General features: G+C 44.2%; 1 protein-coding gene across 8 annotated transcripts in view; it reads right to left on the bottom strand.

The window, feature by feature from the left end:
- LOC143934346 (neurotrimin-like) overlaps positions 1-14,527 on the bottom strand; it is a 1,051,135-nt gene that overhangs the window by 176,150 nt on the left and 860,458 nt on the right. For all 8 annotated transcript variants that reach the window (XM_077457895.1, XM_077457899.1, XM_077457900.1 and 5 more), the window contains one exon: positions 3,852-4,084. In XM_077457895.1, the coding sequence (XP_077314021.1) occupies positions 3,852-4,084 (233 nt within the window). The remainder of the gene's footprint in view (positions 1-3,851; positions 4,085-14,527) is intronic.

The raw sequence follows: 14,527 nt of genomic DNA, 5'->3' as shown, positions 1-14,527 counted from the left end.
CACATAGGAATGATGCAACAGACTGTTGTGCAACAACTGCATTATGAATGTGATCGTATGTCTATCACCATCTCAGAACTACATTCCCAATATTCAAAAACGCAAGCTCCCCAAATGGCTGGCCAATGTTCTGGTTTGATCCCCCTGTTGTCTCACCAACGACGGTCACTCAGGTTATCTTAAAATCAGTCAGTCAATCAGATTAACTTACATTTATCTAATGCATGGCGGTGTATTACATGTTAACTTGCGGTATTCGCCTGTTAAGGTGTGTTGTTCTGGGGCATCATATTGACTAGGCGTTCAATGTTTGTTGTGATGTACTGCAGTCCATTCATTAGTCTGAACGGGTCCTAAATGTTCTCTAAACAAAAGCTGCCCAAATAATGTCACTGTGAGGTCTGGGGACAAATGTCATCTGTCATTCAACAACCTTCACCGTCACACCATTTATGATAACTGAGAAACTAGCTGGTCCCCTAATTAGCACATGGTCACTTTCAGCCATTGTAATCAGCAGGTAGCTTTGTGCCTGTCTGGTGGTTAGATAAGACTGTAATTAATCCTCAGGGTTATGTAAAGCTGGTCATAGTTGAAGCATCATTTTCTGGTTGACCATGAACCAGATGAATGTCGATCCATCAATGGCCATTCCCATTCCAGAGAAGCCGATCTAGTGACTGACTTCTATTAAACAGACTTGTTGGAAAATGTTCCATTGATCAGAGCTGCCGGCAATAGGTTGCAGCGTTGATCAGTGTAATCTGTGAGTGGAGAAGTCCCTGCAAATACAAGAACACAGAAGGGAGGATGCCTCCATTCACCGCCATTCTGTGAATTGGGGAATTAGTTCAGTTTTTTTTTTTTTTATCAGCCTGTTGACTGATCAAAAAATACTGATCCATGTATGGCCAGCCTAATATGCAGCTCTTTTGAACTCAGCATCTTCCATACCAGATAAAAAAATCTCTCTATGTGAAATCATACTCAAGAGATATGCACAGGCGCAACACATGAATACCCAGATCCACAGGTGTCATGACCAGCCTGATGACATCATCAAGCAAAGACCAACTTGGTGTACATTAATGCACTGCAGGTAAAAAAAATGGGGGCATATCAATAGCGTTTAATGAATATGTAAACCCAACATTTTATATTCCAGATGTGTACCTGCTGTACCATGTACTTCTATGAAAAAGTGTCCTGTCCTCTTTGTATTGCTTTCTTTGTGTGAAATCCCTGGTGACCCTGCCAGTCCTTCTGCTTTATTGTTAAAAACTGACCACACTGAGCATGAGAGTACAGCATGCTCAGTTCTCTAGCTGTGCTAGGAACTCAGTTTTCCCTCCTCCAATGATCAAACTTGTCTTGACACCACCCACCTTCCCCCTCCACACACATACACAAAGCCATTCACTGGGAAGATCAGTGTGATGCTATTTCTTCTCCCCCAGCTCTTACGCAGCTGAGAACAGAGCGAATGTGATCACTTATAAAACAAAAGGGGAATAAAGTGTTTATATATATTTTTTTATATCTATACACAAATGTTTTGCCTTTCATTTCTATTTTTAACTGAATGGGTTGTATTACAAGATGATTGTTGACATGCACTTTAATGTCTCCGCACAGTGCCCACAAATGCCCCCTACCCCCACCCCAAAATATAGCTGTCTGATCCTAAATATTGCCAAACAACACAGAGCAGGTCAAACCAGTGAGATCAGTCCTCTCAGAAAATATTGACATTGGGCCTGATAAGTCCCTCATCCTCACTAGTACTGCAGTACTGCTCTTGTCACATGACCTTCCACTATATCAAGAATAGCATAAAGCCAACAATAGGTGCAGTTGTGAATATTTGGCCTGTGTGTTCACATGCTTTGGCTGGTACACGTTACTATATATATATATATTTTTTTTTTTTCGTTCAACCAAACTGACAGCTCAGGTCGGAGCCACTGTACTAACAATCCAATGTTAGTACAACTAGCTCCCCTGCTGCGCTATTGTGTTCTGAAAAGGGGATCGGGTTGCCCCCCCCCCCAGCGCCCCCCCCAACACTCCAGTCAACGCTCCAACGCTCGTCATTGGCTAAGAGTGCTGATCGGGAACCGGTCGGCATACTTTTTTCGGTCATGACCCTTTGACACAAGTCGGCCCTCTGCTGTTGGACCAACTCCAGTAAACACGGGTGGAATGTCGGCAGTTTTCTATTGAACCGGCCGATTCTGTCCAACATTCGGCCCGTGTGTACTAGGCTTTAGTGTTCCCAGAACATCAGTTTACCGGGAACAAAGTGAAAGCTTATAGTGTGCAGCCCAGTTTCCTGCAACCCCGACCAGATAAAAATCAGAAGACTCCAGCAGGCAGCTCCATATCCACTGTAGTGTATCATGGCCTGGGGTCAGGCTTTGATGGAATTAATCATTCTGGGCTCAATACGTTTATGGGTTGTGGAACAATGAAGGTAATCCTTTTCACCAAGTCATATACCTAGTATGGAGCACCAGATATGGGCACAGCAGATTCCATCAGAGACTTCTCAAAAAGGTCTTTTATTTGTAACTGGTGTAAAAAAAAAACTGAACAGAACAGTTGCCATGTTGTCCATAATAACCAGGGGTCTTCTCCTTCTGGATATTAGGTCTTAGAGATGTCTCATAAATTTAGACAAGTTGCTGCTGTACATTATTAATACTGCTCTCTGCCTGACCAATCCATGTGTGCCCGTAAGTCTGTCGTAGATGTTGTCACAAACCAAAGAGCTTTACATTAGGCAGGGCTGAGTGCCAGAGAGGGAGAGAGAGGAGGTCCGCCACATGACCCCTTAGATAAATCAAGAGTCATTGAGGGCTGATTGTGTGACACACCACTATAATCATCTGGAGCGGAGGACATCGTATCTCACCGTTGCCACCACGACACAAGGTGACACTTCTTCATAATGGATCACTGAGGACGGGAAACACAACCGTCAGCTTCCAGACCCCATGTGCAGCATGGGAGGAATGCAGCTTGACAACTTCAAAGAACGGATTTCCCACCAACATTTTGGGAGCTTAGGTTTACATTTTCAAAACACCACTCAGTCAATGCTAAAATTGGTGCTGACATTGGGATGATGTCATACCCACCCACTCCCTCATTGGTGCCCATTTCAGATAGACTCTTCTTTCACGTACATATAGCTGTGCAGTGTAGAGCGAGCGAGACAGAGGACCTGCCCAGTGTGCAACATGTGGAAACAAAATTCCCTGCCAGAATACAACATAACGAGATGTTTAACAGCACAGCAAGAAATGGGTTAACTGATCAGATGTAACTGAAACATATCAGACTGGCTGTCACAGATTCTTCAAGGCACGCACACATCGGAAATAAGGACTGTGCATATCTGTGCTACTTCAAGAGCCTGTGCATGCATAAGAATCAATATGCCATTTTTTTTTTTCAGTTACATTCATACAAGAGATATTAAGGGTTTGATTTACTAAAGGCAACTAGATTGTGCACTTGCAAGTTGCTCTAGAGCTTAGTAAATGAAGGGAAGCTCTGCTGACTTCCATCATCCAATAATATGCAAGCAAAAATGTTGTTTTTTTTTTTTTTTTCCTTGCATTTGATTGAGTATTCTTTACAAAGTGAGGATTTACTAAGCTTTTGAGTAACTGCACTTGCAGAGTGAAACTGCACTTTAAACATTTCTACAGTTTATTTGCCTTTAGTAAACCAACTCCTAAGTGTTGAATCTCCCCCTGCAGCTCTGAGCACAGACACACCCCATACCTCTGGCCCATCATCAACAACCAAGATCACTGCAAAATCAGAAGAGCAGACCGGCTTACCTTGTACGATGAGGTGTACACGGGAGGTTTTCGGGTGATTGTCTGTTTGGATGGAGCAGGTGTATGGTCCCTCGTCATAGATGTCCACGTTCTGGATTTCAATGCTGTATGAGCTCTTGGTGTTGGCTATGAGAACCACACGGGGGTCTATGGACCACTTGTCATTGCCGGTGTATAAGATAGTGCTGCGGTTCAGCCAGGCCACCCGCGTCACTCGATTGTCCACCGCGCACCTGCAAAGAGAGGAGGGAGAATGGGTGAGAATGTAAGATGGCGGGTCTTTCCCATAGACAAGTCACAGAACACAGGCAGGGCCAGGCCACAAAATACATCTCGCTGCCCTGTTTATGCAGGTCTTCCGACATATCAACAAAGGAGGTACATGGGACAGCATGATGGAAAACACAAACTACTATACAAATCACAATGTAACTGACTTTGTTAGGCCTCATGTACACTGCAGCTAGTAAATGAACATTTAGACCCCTTTCACACTGTTGTGCTTTGTAGGCACTTCAGCACTAAAAATAGAACCTGCAAAGCGTCCTGAAACCGCCGCTGATGTGTCTCCAGTGTGAAAGACCCGAGGACTTTCACACTGGAGCAGTGCGCTAGCAGGACAGTAAAAAAAGAAAAAAAAAAATCTTTTTGGGTGGTGTGTACACCGCTCCTGCCCATTGAAATCAATGGGGCAGCGTGGCTATACCGCCGGCAAAGCGCTGCTGCAGCAGCCCTTTGAGGTGGTTTTAACCCTTTCCTGGCCGCTAGCAGGGGAGTAAAACCGCCAACATTAGTGACCGAATACCGCTGCTAAAAATATCGCTGTTTTACCGCCGCCGACGCTCCCGACTCCAATGTGAAAGGGGCCTTAGAAGCTGTTTGGTGTTTTTTTCAGGAGTTGCTGACCCCTCCTCTATGTTATCTTATCAGTACATGTACACAGGGTCATTTATAGTCATTGAGAGAGAGAGAGAGAGAGAGAGAGAGAGAGAGAGAGAGAGAGAAAGCGAGAGAGACTATATTTTCCCATTGCAAATGGTCAGAAAAGATTTCTCATAAAAAAAGCATGTAAACGAAAACGTTCATTAACGTCCCTAAACGCGGCATGTAAATGTGGCAAAACAGACAACAGTTTTTTATGTTGGTTACTAGCTGTCAAGTTACACAGTTCAGAAGAGGTTTTCATAAATCCCGTGTGCATGAAGCCTTACACATTATTCATCTACACATTACTGGTAGTTACATGCAAATACCAAGATGGAGTAATGAGCACATTAAGCTTCACCTCTCAACAACAGTCAAATTCTCTCCTTTGTGTTTGTGGGTGGGCTTGAAGATTAAATTATTAATCTGATTGGTTGCTACAGGTAGCACACACAATTCCCTTGACAGTCACTGAAATAGCCAGTTTCTGATTCCTGTACCTGCTGGCACCCATTTTTCAACCTCCGACCGCAACAGGCTTTTTGTCTCCATCTTATACTGAACCCGGCAAAGCAATGGTTTCATGAAGACTGTTCAAAGTTTCATGTAGTGAAAATATTTTACAATAATAAAGATGCAGCTAAACACTTTCAGTGGGATGACACACTTAGCCCACGTACACACGGTCGGAGATTTTGCCAACCAAATCCGTCGGATTTTGCCCGTTGGATTAAGTCCGACGGATTGTGTCCGAAACTGTTGCATACACACGGTTGGGTCAAGTTGGCGAAAAATCCGATCTTTCAGAACGTGATGACGTAATTTCGTTACGATGGGACTACATTCAGACTAGTAGTCAATAGCTTTGATGTAGGAATTTGATCTGAGCATGCGTGGCACTTGGTCCGATCAAAATGCTCTACACATGATCGGATTAGGTCCGTCCGGCCCAGTTGGTCAGGAAATATTTCCAACATGTTGGAAAAATGGGTCGGACGGAGATTCGGACGGAATCAGTCTGATGCATACCACACACAGTCGGATTATCTGACGTCACGGTCCGATAAGACTCATTCCGACAGATTCTCCGACCACGTGCACAAGGGCTTAGAGGTGTACCCTACCAAGTGCTGCAAGTGTTTAGCTGAACCCCCACTATTCTTCTGAAAGGTCAGTGCTGTATGTAGTCCATAGAGAGATTGGGTGTTTAAAGGTTAACTCCACTTTTATGGGGAAAAAAATTATAAATACGAAAAAAATAATAATAATATAGTGTATATAATTGCTACGGAAGTCATATTTTAATTTTCAATCTGCAGTGCTATAATTTTCTGTAAAATGCAATATGGCTGAGTTGAGGTGTACAAAACGCCCCCCCGAAATGTAATTTCCTGCTTGTGTGATTGGCTCACTGATTTTCCCAGAGGTCTGCACCAACATGCAAATCAGATTTTGAGCATCCCCTGCAACAAAAATGGCATTTTGGTGAGATACTCAGAAAGGTAAATCATGTCGGAAGGGATGCAGGCCCTGCCACTTTGCACATTAGAGCCTTGCACATGCAGCAGCCGATGGATACTTATGAAAGCACTCCCATACAGATAAACAAACAACTATTTCTCCAGAATAAATAAAGGTAAGAATCTGTAACAAAGTTGTTAAAATGCCCATAATATACATAGATCCCCCAGAGGGGAAAGTTTTTATCTCAAAAACAGTGGAGTTACTCTCTAATTTGAATACTGTCAATACCTCATGTAGGGAAGGCAGGCAATCAACAATCTGGTGTGTAATCTGACCGCAAAAAGAATCCTTTGAGGGGATCCCTGACAAATAGGGGTTTATCCAGAACATTCCTTATTATCTACAGAGCAAATGATGTGTTCAATGAGAACTATAATATAATTATTTGGAGATGAGAGACAGAACAGACAGACAGATGGAGGAGCACAGGAATGAGACCACATGGAGAAAAAAAATCAAGACGAAAGTGACAGAGCGGCACTCGTCCTCCCAGATGATTGACACCAGCAAGAGATGAAAAATTCATAGAAGAGCGGAGTCTGCAGGGAGAAGAGTGACAGCCAGGTGAAGAGAGATGTAAACACTACAGCGATTATTTCACAGAGATGCATCTGTGATGACTGGAGCAGAACGTCAGCTGAATACGGAGGGAGGGGGATGCATGGTAGAATCTGCAGAGAGTTCAAGGGCCTACAGCAAGCTGGGGCCCATTTCCAGTTCTACAACCCGTGCATTCCATTTCCAGTTCTACAACCCTTGCGTTCCATTTCCAGCCCTACAACCCTTGTGTTCCATTTCCAGTTTTACAACCCTTGCGTTCCATTTCCACAGCCCTACAACCCTTGGGTTCTATTTCCAGCCCTACAACCCTTGTGTTCTATTTCCAGCCCTACAACCCTTGGGTTCTATTTCCAGCCCTACAACCCTTGGGCTCTATTTCCAGCCCTACAACCAACTGGGTTCCATTTCCAGCCCTACAACCCTTGGGTTCTATTTCCAGCCCTACAACCATCAGGGTTCTATTTCCAGCCCTACAACCCTTGGGCTCTATTTCCAGCCCTACAACCAACTGGGTTCCATTTCCAGCCCTACAACCCTTGGGTTCTATTTCCAGCCCTACAACCATCAGGGTTCTATTTCCAGCCCTACAACCCTTGGGTTCTATTTCCAGCCCTACAACCTTTGGGTTCTATTTCCAGCCCTACAACCATCTGGGTTCCATTTCCAGCCCTACAACCAACTGGGTTCCATTTCCAGCCCTACAACCCTTGGGTTCTATTTCTAGCCCTACAACCATCTGGGTTCCATTTCCAGCCCTACAACCGTTGGGTGCTATTTCCAGCCCTACAACCCTTAGGTTCCATTTCCAGCCCTACAACCCTTGGGTTCCATTTCCAGCCCTACAACCATCTGGGTTCCATTTCCAGCCCTACAACCCTTGGGTTCCATTTCCAGCCCTACAACCCTTGGGTGCTATTTCCAGCCCTACAACCGTTGGGATCTATTTCCAGCCCTACAACCCTCTGAGTTCCATTTCCAGCCCTACTGCACTCTGTAGCACATTTCCAGTCCTAGATATTTTCTTCAATAAATGGAAAGTCTTGATAGTGATTTTAAAAATGACGTACACTGTACTAAAATACATTTGTAAAATTAAAGAAAAACTCTGCCTTGAGGAGTGTCCATCCTTCAGTTCCTGAGTGGCCACCACAACAATTGGCAGAATTCTCAGAATTAATATTTCCTGGTACAAAATCAATTCCCACCTTTTAAATGAATTCTGTGGTTGCAGAAATATGTCTGGCAGGGGAAGCAAGACCAAAAAAAAAAATATAGACTACTTCTGCAGAGCCAGTGAGGAAAAAATCTTCTTCCCCCCCCTTATCCATCCTCTACAGACAGGGCCTCACCCAGAAGGTTGCCTCTCCTTATCTGACACTAGGATAGAACACCAGTATTGGATGAGAGAAGATGCAGAGGTTTTGTAGAATGGTAATGGAAGATGGAAGCTTACAGGCTCAGTTGTTCATAGTTTACTAACGTATTGCATTTAGTTTTGGGGGGTCCCCTTTGATGTCTGGGTCACTGACTAAATACAGATCATTTTTTAATTGAGCTAAATACACCACCTTTTCATAGCCAATCACAGCAACATAAAATTCTCTTTGCTGCACTATTTGGCTGTGCATTTTCAGCGCTGTCAGCGTTTTTGGCTCATTCTCAGAGAATTTACCTCTGCAAAGTGGCCAAAATGTTCCACAATCTGCGCTTTGTCAGGTAAGGAAGACAGAGAGCCGCTTAATAACATTCTACTGCTGAATTCCCTATCTCAGGCTTTTCTGAGATGCCTCCCTGTCAGAGCTTGCTGGATTTTGCAAAAAGACATTTAATGGCGGATTCCTATTCAGGAAGATTCCATTTGAGCAAAAGGGATTTTCTAAATCTGATTCACTTTACTCTGGCAGCTGCTCCATCTCCTAATTCATCAAATCACCTCCATCTTTAATGGATTGACATCCAAGTAATCACGTCGCCGGGGACCTCAGAAATCCGAGCTCATAGAATTAAAAACTTCTAATGGAAGGCAAACATTTATCAGATATATCCCCAAATTGTGTCTGCGAGGAACTGCGCTAAAGACAAAGTTTCCTACCAGATATAAAAGCTCTGAGATTCAACATGCAGGCGACTATCTGAAACAAAACACACCCATAGTGTACAGCATACAGGTACCAACACGCACCAAATTAAACTCCAGTACAAGGTAAATGAAAGACAGACTTCAGGTGATTGTAAAGCTTTGTTTTTTTGTTTTTTTAAATAAACATGTTATACTTACCTCCTCTGTGCAAGGGTTTTGCACAGAGTGACCCCTGGGGTCCATCAGCGGTGCTCCTGGCTCCTCCTCTTTGAGAATGCCCACACGGAGAGCCACTTTCCAAGGGGGCATTTGTGCAGGCACGCTCCTGAGTCCTGCTGCTGCGTCCATTGATACAGTCAGTAGGACTCGGCCCCAGCCCCCTCAGATCCCGTGTCACTGGATTTGATTGACAGCAGTGGGAGCCAATGGCTGCGCTGCTATCAATCTATCCAATGAGGACAGAGACAGCGGCTGAAGCTGTGTGTGCTTGTCCCCGTCATTGGAATGATCAGGCTCAGGTAAGAAAAAGGGGGGCTCTGGGGGGCTGCTGCAGCACAAAAGGCTTTTCACCTTAAAGTATAGAATGCATTAAGGTGAAAAACTGTGAAGGTTTAAATCCCCGCCCATCGGTCAGATCCCTCTGACATGTTTCACCCACTAATCTTTTAATCTTATAGCACCAATACTGGCCACATACCGCAAACCTATGTTTTAAAGCCAATCAATACCCCTACACACACTCTAGACCCACCTTATAAGGATAACCAATACCCCCCCCCCCCCCCTCCGCAAATACCACAGACCCCCATTATAAAGACAATCAATCCCTCTGCACACATTTCAGACCCACCTTATAAAGACAATCAATGGTGCAGTCCTACCTTATAAAGATAACCAACACCCCCAACATACTGCAGAATCCTATTATACAGACAATCATTATCCCCCAACATACTTCAGACCCCCCCATTATAAAGACAATTAATACCCCAAGCACACTGCAGACCCACCTTATAAAGATAACCAATAACCCCCCCCCCTCAAATACCACAGACCCCCATTATAAAGACAATCTATACCCCACACACACTGCAGACCCACGTTACACAGACAACCAACCCCCCCACCCCTCCAAATACCACAGACCCCCATTATAAATTCAATTGATGCCCCCAAACACACTGCAGACCCGCCTTATAAAGATAACATTATAAAGACAATCAATGCTGCAGACCCATCTTATAAAGATAACCAACACCCCCAACATACTGCAGTCTCCTATTATACAGACAATCAATATCCCCCAACATATTTCAGACCCCCATTATAAAGACAATCAATACCCCTACACACATTGCAGGACCCAACTTACACAGACAATCAATACTCCCTCCAAATACCACAGACCCCCATTACGGAGAGAATCCTCTGCAACACATGCAGTGAAGGCTCCCAATCTCCTCTGCATACTTGTTATGGAGATAATCACCTAGAACACCATGTACTGCTCTCTCCCACACACCATCATAATGGAATAAAATGCAGCAATGGCTCCCAATACCTAACCCACAGACCATGGACCCTTCATTATGGAGATCATATGGAACAAATGCAGCAATAGCCTCAATTTTCTGAACGTTAATTGAGGTGTGCGTTATGTGCCCTAAAGCAACAAACTGAGGCTCCTTCCAAAAACGACATGGCCTCCTTCACACAAGTTTTATTTGGGGCATTTAGCACTTTTACTGACAATGGCCACCAATAGCCCCCCTCCAATTCTGAAGGCAAGAAAAAAATGTGTAGAGCTAATTGGCTCCCAACTTCACATCACATATCGCCATGGCAGGAGACCACTGAGAGACACGGCAGTAACAGAGGTTGAACAGGGTTTCACAATCCCTCCCCACATCAGTCCCTGCCCCAAGAAGCTTACAATCTAAGGTCACTAACTCACAGTTATACATACACATACAAGGGTCAATTTAGACAGGAGCCAATTAACCTTCCAGCATGTCTTTGGAGTGTGGGAGGAAACCCGCGCAGGCACAAGGAGAACATGTAAGGTGGCCACCTGTCCGGGATTCACCCAGACAGTTCGGGTTTGGAATCATGCGTCCGGGTTTCAGACTGTCTGAAACCCGGACACTTTATTCAGAGCAGACTATAGCTTCCCAGCAGGGTTGCTGGCTGCAGTTGGCTAAGCTGAGAGTGTCTGTTACACTCTATTTCACACTGCCCAAAACCAACACTAATAACCCCCCCCCCCCCCCCAGCCAAAAACAAACAAAAAAGATGGGAGAGAAGAGAGGGCTTGTTCAGCAACTCTTTCTCCCCTCCCCTCCTCCCACCCCTCTGTGTCTGTCCACACTCCAATCCCCAGCTCTGTGCCTCAGAAAAGGATAGTGGGGGCTGGAAATTGGAAGTCTAGCAGCCTCAGATACATCTAAATGAGAGGTGCTGACTGCCAAGGGGTCCCAGAGCTCTCCCTTACATCAGAGTCCCCAGAGTCCCCCTTTACAGTGAAAGGAAACTCTGTGGATTCAGATGTAAAAGGGGAACTCTGTGGACCGAAAAAATTGCTGTACGCCACTAAAGTGTTCGGGTTTAAATTGAAGAAAAGGTGGCAACCCTAAAAACATGCAAACTCCAGGCAGGTAGTACTGTGGTTTGGATTCAAACCGACAACCCTAGTGCTGCTAGGCAGAAGTTTCATCGAAAATAATATTTTATGAAAACCTAAATACCTTTTGTCACATTAAGAAATACAAAATAATAATCTAAGCTTGTATTTGTCCCACTCATATCCCTAAATCTGTGCTGAAACATTTCTACCAAAAGAGATTCCATCAAATCCTAAAAGTGGAAATGGAATTGTGTATAATAAACATGCTGGGAGCTGACCTTGGCCTAGTCCAGTGAGGAATTGTAAACACTCTCATTCTGCTGCATAGTACAACATAATGGAAAGGCAACAGATAACAGAGAGGAGTCGTGGCCATGCTGTGACACGCTGAATATCCGAAAATCAGAAATATATGCAGAGATTCCAGCTGATAATGAGCTGCTACACAATGGTCGGCAGAATAATCCTGTAACACGGCAGATGTACAATAGTACGGGATAGAAGCAACAGCAGGGGAGAATATCACACAATATAATAATAAGTGATAAAGTAAGGGACAATGTGACATGAGAGCACTCAGCATAGTAATACATGATATAATAATATCAAAGTATAAACATTAAGTGCAATGCGTGTAATTATGTATGATAGGATAGTGGAAAACATAATAGCACAAACACAGCATAGTACTATACACTGATCAGCCATCATTTTATGCCCACCGATAGGTAAAGGGAATAACATTCATAATCTCGTTACAATGGCATCTGAATGTTGGTGGGATATATTAGGCAGCAAGTAAATATGTTGTTCCTGAAATTGATGTATGGAAAGCAGAAAAAAGGGCATCACAGCTTACTGTGTATGGGGCTGTCCCGTGTCCACAGCCAAAAGTGCCCACAATGAGCATCGGAACTGGACCAGGGAGCAATGGAAGAAGATGGTCTGGTCTCATGAATCACCTCTTCTTTAAAATCATGTGGATGGCCAGGTACAGGGGCATATATAAAGGGGTTGCCGTAGTGAGCCGGCCCCATTCTCCAGAAGGCCTGTGTGGCCCCCCGTCTGCCTAGATAGGAAGGCGGAGGCATTTAGAGTAACCAATCCCTCCATGTAGCCACTGAATGCTCGCTTTTCCTCCTCTCCCTCCTGCAGACATTCAGCAGCCGCCAGAGGGATATGGATAGCATTGGTTCCTCCACTTGGCCATGGTGCTTCTGTGGCCTCCCTATCCCTGTCCTGCTGTCCTGGGCCCCTGTGTACTTTCCTGGCTCCCCCCCCCGAAGCACTGCTGGGTTTTCCGCTCCCACTGCCCATTGGCTGCTGCTGGAGATCTGTCAGGTTGCAGAGCAGGGAAGGGGTCATTAAATGTGTAATTTACTAGCCCCGTCCTTGTCTTAATGAATAAAGTCAGTGATCAGTACCGATTTTGTTTTTCTCTTTTTATTCATTCCTAGCTGGGGCATACTAAACTGTTTACTATGCCTCAGTTTATAAATGAAGAGGAAGCTTTGTACTGAACAATTTCTGTTCATTCATTCTGTGAAGCTGAGGCTGCAGAGAAAGGGACTGAGGGATCAGTTGGGAGGGCCCCAGTCGGCAGCCAAGGGGGGGGGGCCCTCTATGGTTTCTTGCACCAGGACCCTGAAGGTTCTAGTTACCCCTCTGGCCGAGTACATGTGCAATACTTACCTGGGGAAGAGATGGCACCAGGATGCAGTATGGGAAGAAGAAAAGCCAGTGGAGGCAGTGTGATGCTTTGGACAATGTTCTGCTGGGAAATCTTGGATGCTACCATGCATGTGGATGTTACTTGACGCGTACCACCTACCCAAACATCCATGAAAACAGTATTCCCTGATGGCAGGGTATTCTTTCAGTAGGATAATGCACCCTGCCACACTGAAAAAATGGTTTGAGGAACACAACAATGAATACCTTGAGACTTACAGGACTTAAAGAACCTGCTACTGATGGTTCAGTGCCAGCGTACCTTCAGAAGTCTAGTGGCTTCCATGCCTCAACAGGCCAGGGCTGTTTTGGTGGCAGAAGGGGCACCTACTCAATATTAGGTGGGTTGTCCTAAAGTTATGGCTGATCACTGTATATTATGATAGACAGAGTAATAACATCATTCAGTATATTACACGATCTAGTGATGGACAATATAAAAGTGTGTGATATATTAGCACCCACCGTAACAAATATATTCTAAGAGTATAATATAACATAATATGGGAAATAGTGAATTCTATAGTGATATACAGTGTATCAGAACAGTTTTTATTTTCAGGCTGCAAAACGAGCATTTACCACAAACTAACTGGCTTGCTTAATCATTACACAATAGTAACAATTATTCCAATTGGATGACTGGGAAAAGGTGAGTTGAAAATAAACAGGGACTCTTTATGGCCAATCAGTCTTATGAGAAACATTATAGAATGTCTCAGCATGCTGGGGATATACTGTATATATGGCTTTGTTATTATGGCATTGTTTTAATACTAATTGGCCACCACAACTCTGAATACTTGTTCTTTGACACTCTAAAACATCAATACACAGATCCCTCCACCCCGGGGGGTCTCACTTTGATGCCTGTATTCTTCACACATGTAACAGACTTTACATCTTTAATAAAGCTCAGAAATTTGGCACCAGCTCTATCACAACCACCACAAGAAAAATCTAACTCTTTGGGGCCCATTTTTATACAGTGGTGTGAAAAAGTGTTTGCCCCCTTCCTCATTTCCTGTTCCTTTGCATGTTTGTCACACTTAAGTGTTTCGGAACATCAAACCAATTTAAACAATAGTCAAGGACAACACAAGTAAACACAAAATGCAATTTGTAAATGAAGGTGTTTATTATTAAAGGTGAAAAAAAATCCAAACCATCATGGCCCTGTGTGAAAAAGTGATTGCCCCCTAAACCTAATAACTAGTTGGGCCACCCTTAGCA

This window comes from Lithobates pipiens, unplaced genomic scaffold (assembly GCF_037356315.1).
Source record: "Lithobates pipiens isolate NorthernLeopardFrog02 unplaced genomic scaffold, aLitPip1_a1.2 Scaffold_27, whole genome shotgun sequence".
Lineage (NCBI taxonomy): Eukaryota > Metazoa > Chordata > Amphibia > Anura > Ranidae > Lithobates > Lithobates pipiens.
The sequence above is the reverse complement of the archived record's forward strand: the minus strand, read 5'-3'. Positions and strand labels throughout refer to the sequence as shown.